The sequence below is a fragment of the Salmo salar genome, chromosome 13 (genome assembly GCF_965601325.2).
Source record: "Salmo salar chromosome 13, fSalSal1, whole genome shotgun sequence".
In the NCBI taxonomy this organism is placed as follows: Eukaryota; Metazoa; Chordata; class Actinopteri; order Salmoniformes; family Salmonidae; genus Salmo; species Salmo salar.
Window position 1 is genome coordinate 114,260,132 of NC_138303.1, and position 13,991 is coordinate 114,274,122.

Sequence of the window (13,991 nt, forward strand, 5' to 3'; positions counted from 1 at the left end):
TAGGTCAACATTGGATCATTCAGAGATCCTCACTGAACTTCTGGAGAGAGTTTGCTGCACTGAAAGTAAAGGGGCTGAATAATTTTGCACGGCCAATTTTTCAGTTTTTTATTTGTTAAAAAAGTTTGAAATATCCAATAAATTTCGTTCCACTTCATAATTGTGTCCCACTTGTTGTTGATTCTTCACAAAAAAAATACAGTTTTATATCTTTATGTTTGAAGCCTGAAATGTGGCAAAAGGTCGAAAAGTTCAAGGGGGCCGAATACTTTCGCAAGGCACTGTATTTGTTGAAGAGAGTGGGGCTTAAGAGTTTAAGTATAGCCAATTTGTAGTCTGTATATTTTATCATTTCATTGAGGATGCCATCAACACCACAATAACATCAAATCAACACCACAAGGGGTTTGTATTTTGTCCTGTAGTTCATTCAATGTAATTGGAGAATCCAGTGGGTTCTGGTAGACTTTAATAGTTGATTCTAAGATTTGTATTTGATCATGTATATGTTTTTGCTGTTTGTTCTATGTTATAGAGCCAAAAAGATTGAAGAAGTGGTTTATCCACACATCTCTGTTTTGGATAGATAACTCTTCATGTTGTTGTTTGTTTAGTGTTTTCCAATTTTCCCAGAGGTGGTTAGAGTCTGTGGATTCTTCAATTACATTGAGCTGATTTCTGACGTGCTGTTCCTTCTTTCCCGTAGGGTATTTCTGTATTGTTTTAGTGATTCACCATATTGAAGCCGTAGGCTCAGGTTTTCTGGGTCTCTGTGTTTTTGGTTGGATATGTTTCTCAATTTCTTTATTAGGTTTTTGCATTCTTCATCAAACCATTTGTCATTGTTGTTAATTTTCTTCAGTTTTATGTTTTCTCTCTCTCTCTTAGCAAGATGCCTCCTCACTCTCTTTCTCCCTCTCTCTCTCTTTCCCTCTCTATTTTAGCTAGACTCCTTCTCCCTCTCGCTCTCTCTCTTATAGCTAGATACTGTCTCCCCCTCTCTCTCTCTCCCTCTCTTTTTCTTTTAACTAGTCACAGTCACCCCCTCTCTACCTCCCTCTCTGTTTTAGACACTTTCTCCCTCTCAGCTAGTCTCTCTCTCTCTCTCCCTCTCTCTCGTAGCTCTGTAGTTCTGTGCCACCTAACCTCTGACCCTTGACCTCTCCCTCCAGGTTATTAAGGCAGTTGAGGAGAGCTACCGTCTCCCTGGCCCTATGGACTGTCCTGTAGTTCTGTACCACCTGATGATGGCCTGCTGGCAGAAGGACAGGAACAGCAGACCCAAGTTTGAGGAGATCGTCTGTATACTAGACAAACTGATACGCAACCCCAGCAGTCTCAAAGCCCTGGTCAACTCATCACACAGGTCAGGAGGAATCCCAGTTTATGGTTGACTCATCACACAGGTCAGGGAGATCCCAGTTTATGGGCGACTCATCACACAGGTCAGGAGGAATCCCAGTTTATGGTCGACTCATCACACAGGTCAGGGAGATCCCAGTTTATGGTCGACTCATCACACAGGTCAGGAGGAATCCCAGTTTATGGTCGACTCATCACACAGGTCAGGAGGAATCCCAGTTTATGGTCGACTCATCACACAGGTCAGGAGGAATCCCAGTTTATGGGCGACTCATCACACAGGTCAGGAGGAATCCCAGTTTATGGTCGACTCATCACACAGGTCAGGGAGATCCCAGTTTATGGTCAACTCATCACACAGGTCAGGAGGAATCCCAGTTTATGGTCGACTCATCACACAGGTCAGGAGGAATCCCAGTTTATGGTCGACTCATCACACAGGTCAGGAGGAATCCCAGTTTATGGTCGACTCATCACACAGGTCAGGAGGAATCCCAGTTTATGGTCGACTCATCACACAGGTCAGGGGGATTTACGGATGGAATTGTTTCTATTACTTTTACTGAGGTCGGTGTGACGGACATCACTGCTTGCTTAACTGGCCTTGACCTCGGGTCCTCTGTCTCTCAAACACACATGATCTCCCTGTTGACAATGGCTGAGCCAGTTATGCCACCGGAAAGCTTTGATGGGCTAAATGGATTAATGGATTAATGGATTAATGGATTAATGGATTAATGGATAAATGGAGTAATGGATTAATGGATAAATGGATTAATGGATAAATGGATTCATGGCTAAATGGCTTAATGGATTAATGGCTAAATGGATTAATGGCTAAATGGATTAATGGCTAAATGGATTCATGGATTAATGGCTAAATGGCTAAATGGATTAATGGATTATTGGATTAATGGATTAATGGCTAAATGGATTAATGGCTAAATGGGTTCATGGCTAAATGGCTTAATGGATTAATGGCTAAATGGATTAATGGATTAATGACTAAATGGATTAATGACTTAATGGATAAATGGATACATGGATTAATGGATTAATGACTAAATGGATTAATGATTTAATGGATGAATGGATTAATGACTAAATGGATTAATGGATTCATGACTAAATGGATTCATGGATTAATGACTAAATGGATTAATGACTAAATGGATTAATGGATTAATGACTAAATGGATTAATGGATTAATGGACTAAATGGCTAAATGGATAAATGGATAAATGGCTAAATGGATTAATGGCTAAATGGATAAATGGCTAAATGGATAAATGGCTAAATGGATAAATGGCTAAATGGATAAAAGGTTGTCACAGGAAATCAGGACGTGTTGACAGTTGTAACAAATAATTATCTCCTGTCGCACGCACACACACACACACACACACACACACACACACACACACACACACAGACACACACACACACGATCTCCTGTCACACACACACACACACACACACACACGATCTCCTGTCACACACACACACACACACACACACACACACACCCACACACACACACACACACACACACACACACACACACACACACACACACACACACACACACACACAATCTCCTGTCTCTCACACACACACACGATCTCCTGTCTCACACACACACACAATCTCCTGTCACACACACACACACACACACACACACACACACACACACACACACACACACACACACACCACACACACACACACACACACACACACACACACACACACACGATCTCCTGTCACACAGACACACACAATCTCCTGTCACACGATCCCCTGTCACACGCACACACACACACACACACACACACACACACACTATATCTTGTCACACACACACACCATCTCTTGTCCCTTGGTTAGACTTTGATCTGAGCAGAAGTGGCATCAGACAAATGAATCCCAATTCTAGGAATAGCACACAGAGAATGGTGTTCTCCACACTATCATGGTTTTCAGACAGAGCTCCTAGTCAATATTTACCCTGGTGGTTCTTCATTCTATCGCTGGGACTAATGTATTCTACATGGAAGAATCATGCTGCATCTCAGGAACTGCTTTACATAATTGCAAGTGCTGTTAAATAAGAAATTGGTTGGTTGGAGCTTGGCTCAGTGGTAATATGTTCTGCTCTGTGGTTACATTCCGTTGTTTCCTAGCCTGGGAATCATTAGCACTATAGACTTTTCTGCTTGGGAATAATGTTATATGGCTATTTAAATAGAACAGTGTAATTCCATTTTAGCAGCAGCTGTAATTGTGGTTACCAATTAGAGGCCTCATAATTGAATATGCGGTTTGATCCCAGGGCAGATGGCACACTTCACACTGCACATTTCAGACTGCACATTTCAGACTGCACATTTCAGACTGCACATTTCACACTGCACATTTCACACTGCACACTTCACACTGCACATTTCACACTGCACATTTCACACTGCACATTTCACAAACTGCACATTTCAAACTGCACATTTCAGACTGCACATTTCAGACTGCACATTTCACACTGCACATTTCACACTGCACATTTCAGACTGCACATTTCACACTGCACATTTCACACTGCACATTTCAGACTGCACATTTCAGACTGCACATTTCAGACTGCACATTTCACACTGCACATTTCACACTGCACATTTCACACTGCACATTTCAGACTGCAAATTTCAGACTGCACATTTCAGACTGCACATTTCAGACTACTCATTTCAGACCGCAAATTTCAGACCGCACAATACACATTTCAGATTGCACATTTCACAATACACATTTCACACTGCACATTTCAGACTGCACATTTCACACTGCACATTTCAGACTGCACATTTCACACTGCACATTTCAGACACTGACATGATATGTGCTTCTCTCCTCTCTCAGGGTGTCTAATCTAGTGGAGCCTGGCAGTGTGGACTCAGAGGCCAGCGTGTCTGCGTCAGTAGCCCTGATGGAGGCCACTGGCTACCAGTCTGGAGGCCTGAGGGAGGCCACTGGCTACCAGTCAATAGAGGAGTGGCTGAAGGGGATCAAGATGGGTCGCTACGTGGAGCTTTTCATGGACAGTGGATACACCTCAGTGGAAGTGGTCTCCCACATGACCCTGGAGTAAGTCTCCCTGAAACACTAGCTCATATCCTTCCTCCTGTTTAACCTCTGATGAGGTTGAGGGTGTATCCCAAAATGGCATCCTATATCCAATGGGCCCTGGGCAAATGTAGTGCACTAAATAGGGAATAGGGTGCCATTTGGGACGTACTCCATCTCCTTCCTGTGCTAAGGTGTATCATGCCATGTCTACTCAGCAAAAGTTTCTAAGGTTAGAGAAAACATCGGGTTTTTTTCTGTCTTGGGAAGTAATGGGCTGCAACAGAGTTTGCCGAGCGAAGCACTGTAGTGTAGATTCTGCTGAATCAGACAGAAGACAGTGGCTGCTGAGGGAGGACAGATGTTCCCTATAGGGGGTAGAATGGATGAGGTGACTATAGGGGGGTAGAATGGATGAGGTAACTATAGGGGGGTAGAATGGATGAGGTAACTATAGGGGGTAGAATGGATGAGGTAACTATAGGGGGTAGAATGGATGAGGTGACTATAGGGGGGTAGAATGGATGAGGTAACTATAGGGGGGTAGAATGGATGAGGTAACTATAGGGGGGTAGAATGGATGAGGTGACTATAGGGGGGTAGAATGGATGAGGTAACTATAGGGGGTAGAATGGATGAGGTGACTATAGGGGGGTAGAATGGATGAGGTAACTATAGGGGGGTAGAATGGATGAGGTAACTATAGGGGGTAGAATGGATGAGGTGACTATAGGGGGGTAGAATGGATGAGGTGACTATAGGGGGGTAGAATGGATGAGGTGACTATAGGGGGGTAGAATGGATGAGGTGACTATAGGGGGGTAGAATGGATGAGGTAACATTAACAGGCCTGCTGAGGGTTGCAAAGTTCTGCTATCTTTCCCCAAAATTCCCAGGTTTTTCCAGAAATCCCAGTTGGAATATTTCTGGAAACGGGAGGGAATAAGCAAGACATCCGGAATCCTTTAACCAGGATTTCTGTAAAATCTGGGAATTTAGGGAAAGTTACCGGTATTTGCAACCCTGGGCCTGCTACCCTGGATGGGTAGCTTCTGCCGAATGCTATCATTCATTTCAATATTACCTGGACTTACGCAGCACGGCTACGCGAGAGGCTCGCTCTGTTCAAAGTAAAATTGCATTGTGGTCTGGTTGAAAAAAAATTGGACTCGTTGCTCATACCAAGAACATTTGATAAAGTGGCTTTGCTCAAGCCAGAAAATGTTAGGTGTATCAGCTAAAAACTGTTTTCCTAAATGACAAAGATACTGAGTACTATGTTTCCCCTGCAGTGATCTGAGGAGGGTTGGAGTGAACCTGGTCGGACATCAGAAGAAGATAATCAACAGCATCCAGGAGATGAGAGTTAGCCTGGTGAATAATACTATACCAATCTAACCTTTGACCCCTTACCCTACAACCAGATGTACAGTATGGACACTGCAGTACCAATCTGACCTTTGAACCTAGGGTCAGACATGATGAACTTTACAGTACCAATCTGAACCTACTCCCAACAGGCAGACAGATAGACATATGGATCTAGTGGCCTAGAACTTTTCTATGAATATATGATCATGATGTATTTATTGACTGAAATACAACGGGACACGACTTGATGAAGTGAGGAACACTGAAGAGCGCTTGGTGTTGAACAGTTGTGTTTTTGTGACCTGAACTGGGTGAAGTGAGAGGAGGAGACTCTGTGTAGTAAAATACTCTCAGGGATGGAAGTCACTGGCCAGCCGGGCTAGTAAACGGTGAATTATACGAGCCCGGGTAACATTCGGTTCCAAAATCTGTGCCATGAAATGATTTAAAAGACCATCTTGTTTGGCACATTTTCTCCTTGTCCAGTCTGAACAGCGCTAGCTGAGTACTCTTCCTGGATGGGACTCAGACATGGGAGTCAGTCTCTTGGCTGAATGTATGGCACTTCAGAAACCCCAGCAGCTACACACAGTCTATTACCTCTAGACAGCCAACCTACATTACTGAAAACATCATCAACAGTAATACAGAGAATAACTTTCAGCACTTTTACAGAACTCACAGATGTCCTACGGAACCCATATACATCCTACTGAACCCAAGAATGTCCTACAGAACCCACAGATGTCCTACAGAACCCACAGATGTCCTACAGAACCCACAGATGCCCTACTGAACCCAAAAATGTCCTACAGAACCCACAGATGTCCTACTGAACCCACAGATGTCCTACTGAACCCACAGATGTCCTACTGAACCCACAGATATCATACTGAACCCACAGATGTCCTACTGAACCCACAGATGTCCTACTGAACCCACATATATCCTACTGAACCCACAGATGTCCTACTGAACCCACAGATGTCCTACTGAACCCACAGATGTCCTACTGAACCCGCAGATGTCCTACTGAACCCGCAGATGTCCTACTGAACCCGCAGATGTCCTACTGAACCCACAGATGTCAGAACCCACAGATGTCAGAACCCACAGATGTCCTACTGAACCCGCAGATGTCAGAACCCACAGATGTCCTACTGAACCCACAGATGTCCTACTGACATCCTGCAGTATCTACAAACATCCTTAAGAACTTTCAGACAAACTACGGAACTTGCCGCACTCCAACAGAAAAACGACTGTTTCAACATAATCAGACATCCTACAGAATTGTACAGAACTTCCAGTGTTCCATAGATCCACATGCATCCTATAGAGAAATAAAACATATTGCAGTCTATCAGAACCTTCAGATAACCGACAGAACCTCCAGGAACCTACCAGAACATCCATACTTCCAACAGAACTTCCAACAGAACCTTTAAATGGAACTTTCAGAAATCCATACAAATCTCCAGAACTGTCATTCAACGGAACATACCAATAGAACCAATCCAGAAGTTTCTACCACGTCTAACAGCACATTCTATTGATTTGCTAGTTGGTTATCTATGAGACTTTCCTCTGCACATCAAGCTTCATCACACCCCCTCCACTTTATCCACTACCCTACAGAGATTGGACTGTGTTTGTGCAGAAAGACTGTTTTTCATACGAACATGTATTATTTTGGTGGGCAACTCCTGAGTATTAAGAAGCAATATAGACTTTTAGCTTGGTATTAGTAATTTATTTGTAACTTTTTATTCTATAAAAGCATTTGTATGTGTGTAGTATTTCTTCCTGACTACAAAACCCCTGGCCCATGACCTCACTCTCTGAGGGTGTCTCAGGGGGAGTGGGATATGCAAAAACACATTTCCAATTCACACCGTGTATAACACACACGGGTACATGTGTGAAATAGGACAAATGTAAGCACCCACGTAATTCTTCTTCTTCTTCTTCTTGTTATACATGTCGTAGGAGGTAATGCATTATTATAAAGCAAGTCTCCGGTCAAAATCAAATCCACAATCGTCAGTCGGTGGATCATTATTTGACTTTAACGTTGTATATACTAGATAGTAAAACCAAGGAAGCTTTGTTTTCTCTCCTCCTTCTTTATACTGGAGAACATTACATACCGGGTTAATGTAGAGAATATGTACACTCTCAGAAAAAAGAGTTACAAAAGGGTTCTTTGGCTGTCCCCATAAGAGAACCCTTTGAGGAATTCCTTTTTGGTTCCAGGTAGAGCTCTTTTGGGTTCCATGTAGAACCCTCTGTGTAAAGGGTTCTGCCTGGAACCTAATAGGGGTTTTCAAAGGGTTTTCCTATAAGGACAGCTTTGTGTTCTAGATAGCACCTTTTGTTAAGAGTGTAGAGTTACGATTTAATACATGCTTACATCACTACTCAGTGCTTTATTGGTTGAACTTGATCCTTTTACAGTCAATTGCACATAACTTTTGCTCTGATAATCGCTTAATGATCAATGATTACTCTATCTGTGTTCGTTGTGGGATGTATTTTCATTTATTTAACTAGCCAAGTCAGATAAGAACAAATTCTTATTTACAATGACGGGCTAGGAACAGCGGGTTCACCGCCTTACTCAGGGGCAGAACGACAGATTTTTACCTTGTCAGCTCGGGGGATTCGATCTGGCAACCTTTCGGTTACTGGCCCAACGCTCTAACCACTAGGCTACCCTGTCGCCCCCGGCTATCTGTCGCCCCCCCGGCTACCTGTCGCCTCCCGGCTACCTGTCGTAATAAAATAGATTGTATGAAGAGAGAAGATAGATTGAGACACTGCTGTATTGTCTGACAGAGAACGAAGAGGGATGTCAGTAGAACAGACTAACAGCTTGCTTGGTGGAATAGTTGTCCTTATTTCAGAAGTATATTTTAGAAAGAGAACAGGATGGTAGCGTAGCATGATTCAGTATAGTGGACTGCTTTTGAAAGTCCCTTTTTCCCCAGAACAGATACAGGTGAAGGACCAGCTATATATTCTGTTGATTCATCTGGTTTACAGCTTGTACAGTAACTAATTACCGCTAAAGTTGTCCCCTTTCTAGGTTATGCCATCATGGTTCGTTAGGTGAGTTTCACCGGTATGCACCTTGGTATCAGCCAACATACCACCTTGGTATCAGCCAACATACCACCTTGGTATCAAACTACATACCACCTTGGTATCAGCCAATATACCACCTTGGTATCAGCCAATATACCACCTTGGTATCAACCAACATACCACCTTGGTATCAACCAACATACCACCTTGGTATCAAACTACATACCACCTTGGTATCAAACTACATACCACCTTGGTATCAACCAACATACCACCTTGGTATCAGCCAATATACCACCTTGGTATCAACCAACATAACACCTTGGTATCAACCAACATACCACCTTGGTATCAGCCAACATACCACCTTGGTATCAGCCAACATACCACCTTGGTATCAGCCAACATACCACCTTGGTATCAACCAATATACCACCTTGGTATCAGCCAACATACCACCTTGGTATCAGCCAACATACCACCTTGGTATCAGCCAACATAACACCTTGGTATCAGCCAACATACCACCTTGGTATCAACCAACATACCACCTTGGTATCAACCAACATAACACCTTGGTATCAACCAACATACCACCTTGGTATCAACCAACATACCACCTTGGTATCAGCCAACATACCACCTTGGTATCAACCAACATACCACCTTGGTATCAACCAACATACCACCTTGGTATCTACCAACATACCACCTTGGTATCAGCCAACATACCACCTTGGTATCAAACTACATACCACCTTGGTATCAAACTACATACCACCTTGGTATCAAACTACATACCACCTTGGTATCAAACTACATACCACCTTGGTATCAACCAACATACCACCCTGGTATCAAACTACATACCACCTTGGTATCAGCCAACATACCACCTTGGTATCAACCAACATACCACCTTGGTATCAACCAACATACCACCTTGGTATCAAACTACATACCACCTTGGTATCAGCCAACATACCACCTTGGTATCAGCCAACATACCACCTTGGTATCAACCAACATACCACCTTGGTATCAACCAACATACCACCTTGGTATCAAACTACATACCACCTTGGTATCAACCAACATACCACCTTGGTATCAAACTACATACCACCTTGGTATCAACCAACATACCACCTTGGTATCAGCCAATATACCACCTTGGTATCAACCAACATACCACCTTGGTATCAACCAACATACCACCTTGGTATCAAACTACATACCACCTTGGTATCAACCAACATAACACCTTGGTATCAAAAAACGACTAGTTTATCATGAAACGAATTTGAGTTGCACTTTGTAGGAGACAACATATTATTATTTTATGTGATTGAATAAAGGACAAAACACACTTGTTGGTGAACTATTTGTTGGGTGATTGCCACGTGTTGTCAACATTTCAATATTTATCAGATATTCGCTACTTTACCATAAGATGTCCTTATAGGTACCTTAAAGTCAATTATTACCAGGTATTCTCCTATTGGTATTCAACAAAAGTCTTGATTGACCTGAAATATGTTTTAGGTCTTAAATGGAAAAACAAGCACCGTGCTAAATGTTATGTTAGTACTGTGTAGATATTATAAAGCATGTTTTTTTTCTTCATTTGCTGAGGGCAGTCTACAGTATGATCATCTTTCAGGAAACACAAAGCACCTGTTTTAGTGCCCAACTTCACAAAGCACAAGTCTTTCAGACGGAATCATAGAAAAAAAAAAAAAAGTATTTTCCAGAGGATATGATATGGATTCCTGTACGGTAGCCTAAGGCTAAAACAGACTAATGATGACATGATCAACATGTGAAAACTCTGTGTGTTGATCTGCTGGTTTTGTTATTGTTATTGATTGTGTCTGTTGGCTAAGACCATAGCAGTTAAGACCAGAGCATTTAGTTGTAGTTGAAGCTACCTGGAATAGCTTGGTGAAAAGATATGCTTCGTTTACGCACTTTTAAACAGTGTGCTTCCTTCAGGGTTACATTATGTATATTCAGTGCATATCATTATCAAACCACTACAGTACACATACAGTACATAGCCTGAGTGCCAGTTTGTTTGTGCTATCATACCAACTCCTTGTCACTCATTGTCATGTTTGTGTGACAATGACAGCAAGAGCACAAACAGATCTGGGACCAGGCGAACACATACAAAAGCATTACAGATTTACGGAGTCCATTCTAGCCAACAGCTCAAACAGCAGACTAGTGAAGTATTGAGCAACAAGAATTCACTTTAGTTACTGTATCACTGCTCACACCGTACTTATATAGCAACTAGGCTGTATCCGCTGTACAAATATAGATATTTTAGCTATCTTATATTCTTTGTCCATTAATAGACGACAGTGATATTTATTTATATAAAATTACATGAATCTACAGCCCAAGCTGCTGAGTAGTGACACGGTATCTGTTTGGTTTACAAGTGTTTCAAATAGAGTCCCGCATTAATTCATTACAGTGTTTTAATTAATTAAATAGCTCACCCATCCATTCATAAGGCGTTAATTGATCAAGTAAGTAAAAACAATGAAAGCGCATAAAAAAAAAGCTGTTTACTATTTGTTTGTCTTCTTCCTGAAACAGGTTGTTGTTGTTGTTGTTGTTGTTGTTGTTAGTAAATGTTTTTGTAGTGTAATTTATAAAATGTTATATTTTTGCAATAAAATGAAAACTTCAACTCTTCCTGGGCTCCATGATATGTGGTTAATGTTGTTTTGAACCACTTCATTTCATTCCAGCCGTATGGGTCCTGGTCAAAGGGGATAGTATTTCATCCAGGACATCAATTGAAGTCTAGACATGTTGACGATGCAAAATGCGCCAACGACACGGAGATAATATTGAGAATTATATTAATACACAAATGTCATACCCCTAAGACATGCTAACCTCTCACCTTTACATTAACAGGGGATGTTAGCATTTTATATCATACCCCCAAGACATGCTAACCTCTCACCATTACATTAACAGGGGAGGTTAGCATTTTATATCATACCCCCCAAAACATGCTAACCTCTCACCATTACATTAACAGGGGAGGTTAGCATTTTATATCATACCCCCAAGACATGCTAACCTCTCACCATTACAATAACAGGGGAGGTTAGCATTTTATATCATACCCCCAAGACATGCTAACCTCTCACCATTACAATAACAGGGGAGGTTAGCATTTTATATCATACCCCCAAGACATGCTAAACTCTCACCATTACAACAACAGGGGAGGTTAGCATCTTATATCATACCCCCAAGACATGCTAACATCTCACCATTACAATAACAGGGGAGGTTAGCATTTTATATCATACCCCCAAGACATGCTAACCTCTCACCATTACATTAACAGGGGAGGTTAGCATTTTATATTATACCCCCAAGACATGCTAATCTCTCACCATTACAATAACAGGGGAGGTTAGCATTTTATATCATACCCCCAAGACATGCTAACCTCTCACCATTACAATAACAGGGGAGGTTAGCATTTTATATCATACCCCCAAGACATGCTAACCTCTCACCATTACAATAACAGGGGAGGTTAGCATTTTATATCATAACCCCAAGACATGCTAACCTCTCACCATTACAACAACAGGGGAGGTTAGCATCTTATATCATACCCCCAAGACATGCTAACCTCTCACCATTACAATAACAGGGGAGGTTAGCATTTTATATCATACCCCCAAGACATGCTAACCTCTCACCATTACAATAACAGGGGAGGTTAGCATTTTATATCATACCCCCAAGACATGCTAACCTCTCACCATTACAATAACAGGGGAGGTTAGCATTTGTGATATTTGTGCGCGCTCTCACTCACTATTCATTTAGGATTATCCGTAATCATGGTAACGATACCATCCACATTACTGTATTTGATCCCCTGCTGATTTTGTACATTTGCCCACTGACAAAGAAATGATCAGCCTGTAATTGAATGGCAGGTTTATTTGAACAGTGAGAGACAGAATAACAACCAAAAAATCCAGAAAAACGCATGTCAAAAATGTTATAAATTGATTTGCTTTTTAATGAGGGAAATAAGTATTTGACCCCTCTGCAAAACATGACTTAGTACTTGGTGGCAAAACCCTTGTTGGCAATCACAGAGGTCAGGCGTTTCTTGTAGTTGGCCACCAGGTTTGCACACATCTCAGGAGGGATTTTGTCCCACTCCTCTTTGCAGATCTTCTCCAAGTCATTAAGGTTTCGAGGCTGACGTTTGGCAACTCGAACCTTCAGCTCCCTCCACAGATTTTGTATGGAATTAAGGTCTGGAGACTGGCTAGGCCACTCCAGGACCTTAATGTGCTTCTTCTTGAGCCACTCCTTTGTTCCCTTGGCCGTGTGTTTTGGGTCATTGTCATGCTGGAATACCCATCCACGACCCATTTTCAACGCCCTGGCTGAGGGAAGGAGGTTCTCACCCAAGATTTGACGCTACATGGCTCCGTCCATCGTCCCTTTGATGCGGTGAAGTTGTCCTGTCCCCTTAGCAGAAAAACACCCCCAAAGCATAATGTTTCCACCTCCATGTTTGACGGTGGGGATGGTGTTCTTGTGGTCATAGGCAGCATTCCTCATCCTCCAAACACGGCGAGTTGAGTTGATGCCAGAGAGCCCCATTTTGGTCTCATCTGACCACAACACTTTCACCCAGTTGTCCTCTGAATTATTCAGATGTTCATTGGCAAACTTCAGACGGGCATGTATCTATGCTTTCTTGAGCAGGGGGACCTTGCGGGTGCTGCAGAATTTCAGTCCTTTCCTCAAGACTTCCTCTGTATTTAACACCATCCATCACTCCTTCAATTCTGACCAGTTTCCCAGTCCCTGCCGATGAAAAACATCCCCACAGCATGGTGTCCTTGGGTGATGAGAGGTGTTGGGTTTACGCCAGACATAGTGTTTTCCTTGATTGCCAAAAAGCACAATTTTTGTCTCATCTGACCAGATTACATTCTTCCATATGTTTGGGGAGTCTCCCACATGCCTTTTGGTGAACACCAAA

General features: G+C 42.3%; 1 protein-coding gene across 2 annotated transcripts in view; it reads left to right on the forward strand.

Annotated features, from left to right (window-relative positions):
- Positions 1 to 10,097, forward strand: part of unm_sa34860 (un-named sa34860) — a 168,868-nt gene extending 158,771 nt beyond the window's left edge. For both annotated transcript variants that reach the window (XM_045692702.2, XM_045692703.2), the window contains exons 15-17: positions 1,173 to 1,366; positions 4,277 to 4,501; positions 5,773 to 10,097. In XM_045692702.2, coding sequence (XP_045548658.2) covers positions 1,173 to 1,366; positions 4,277 to 4,501; positions 5,773 to 5,878 — 525 coding nt within the window. In that variant the 3' untranslated portion in view covers positions 5,879 to 10,097. The remainder of the gene's footprint in view (positions 1 to 1,172; positions 1,367 to 4,276; positions 4,502 to 5,772) is intronic.
- The last annotated feature ends 3,894 nt before the right edge of the window (positions 10,098 to 13,991 follow it).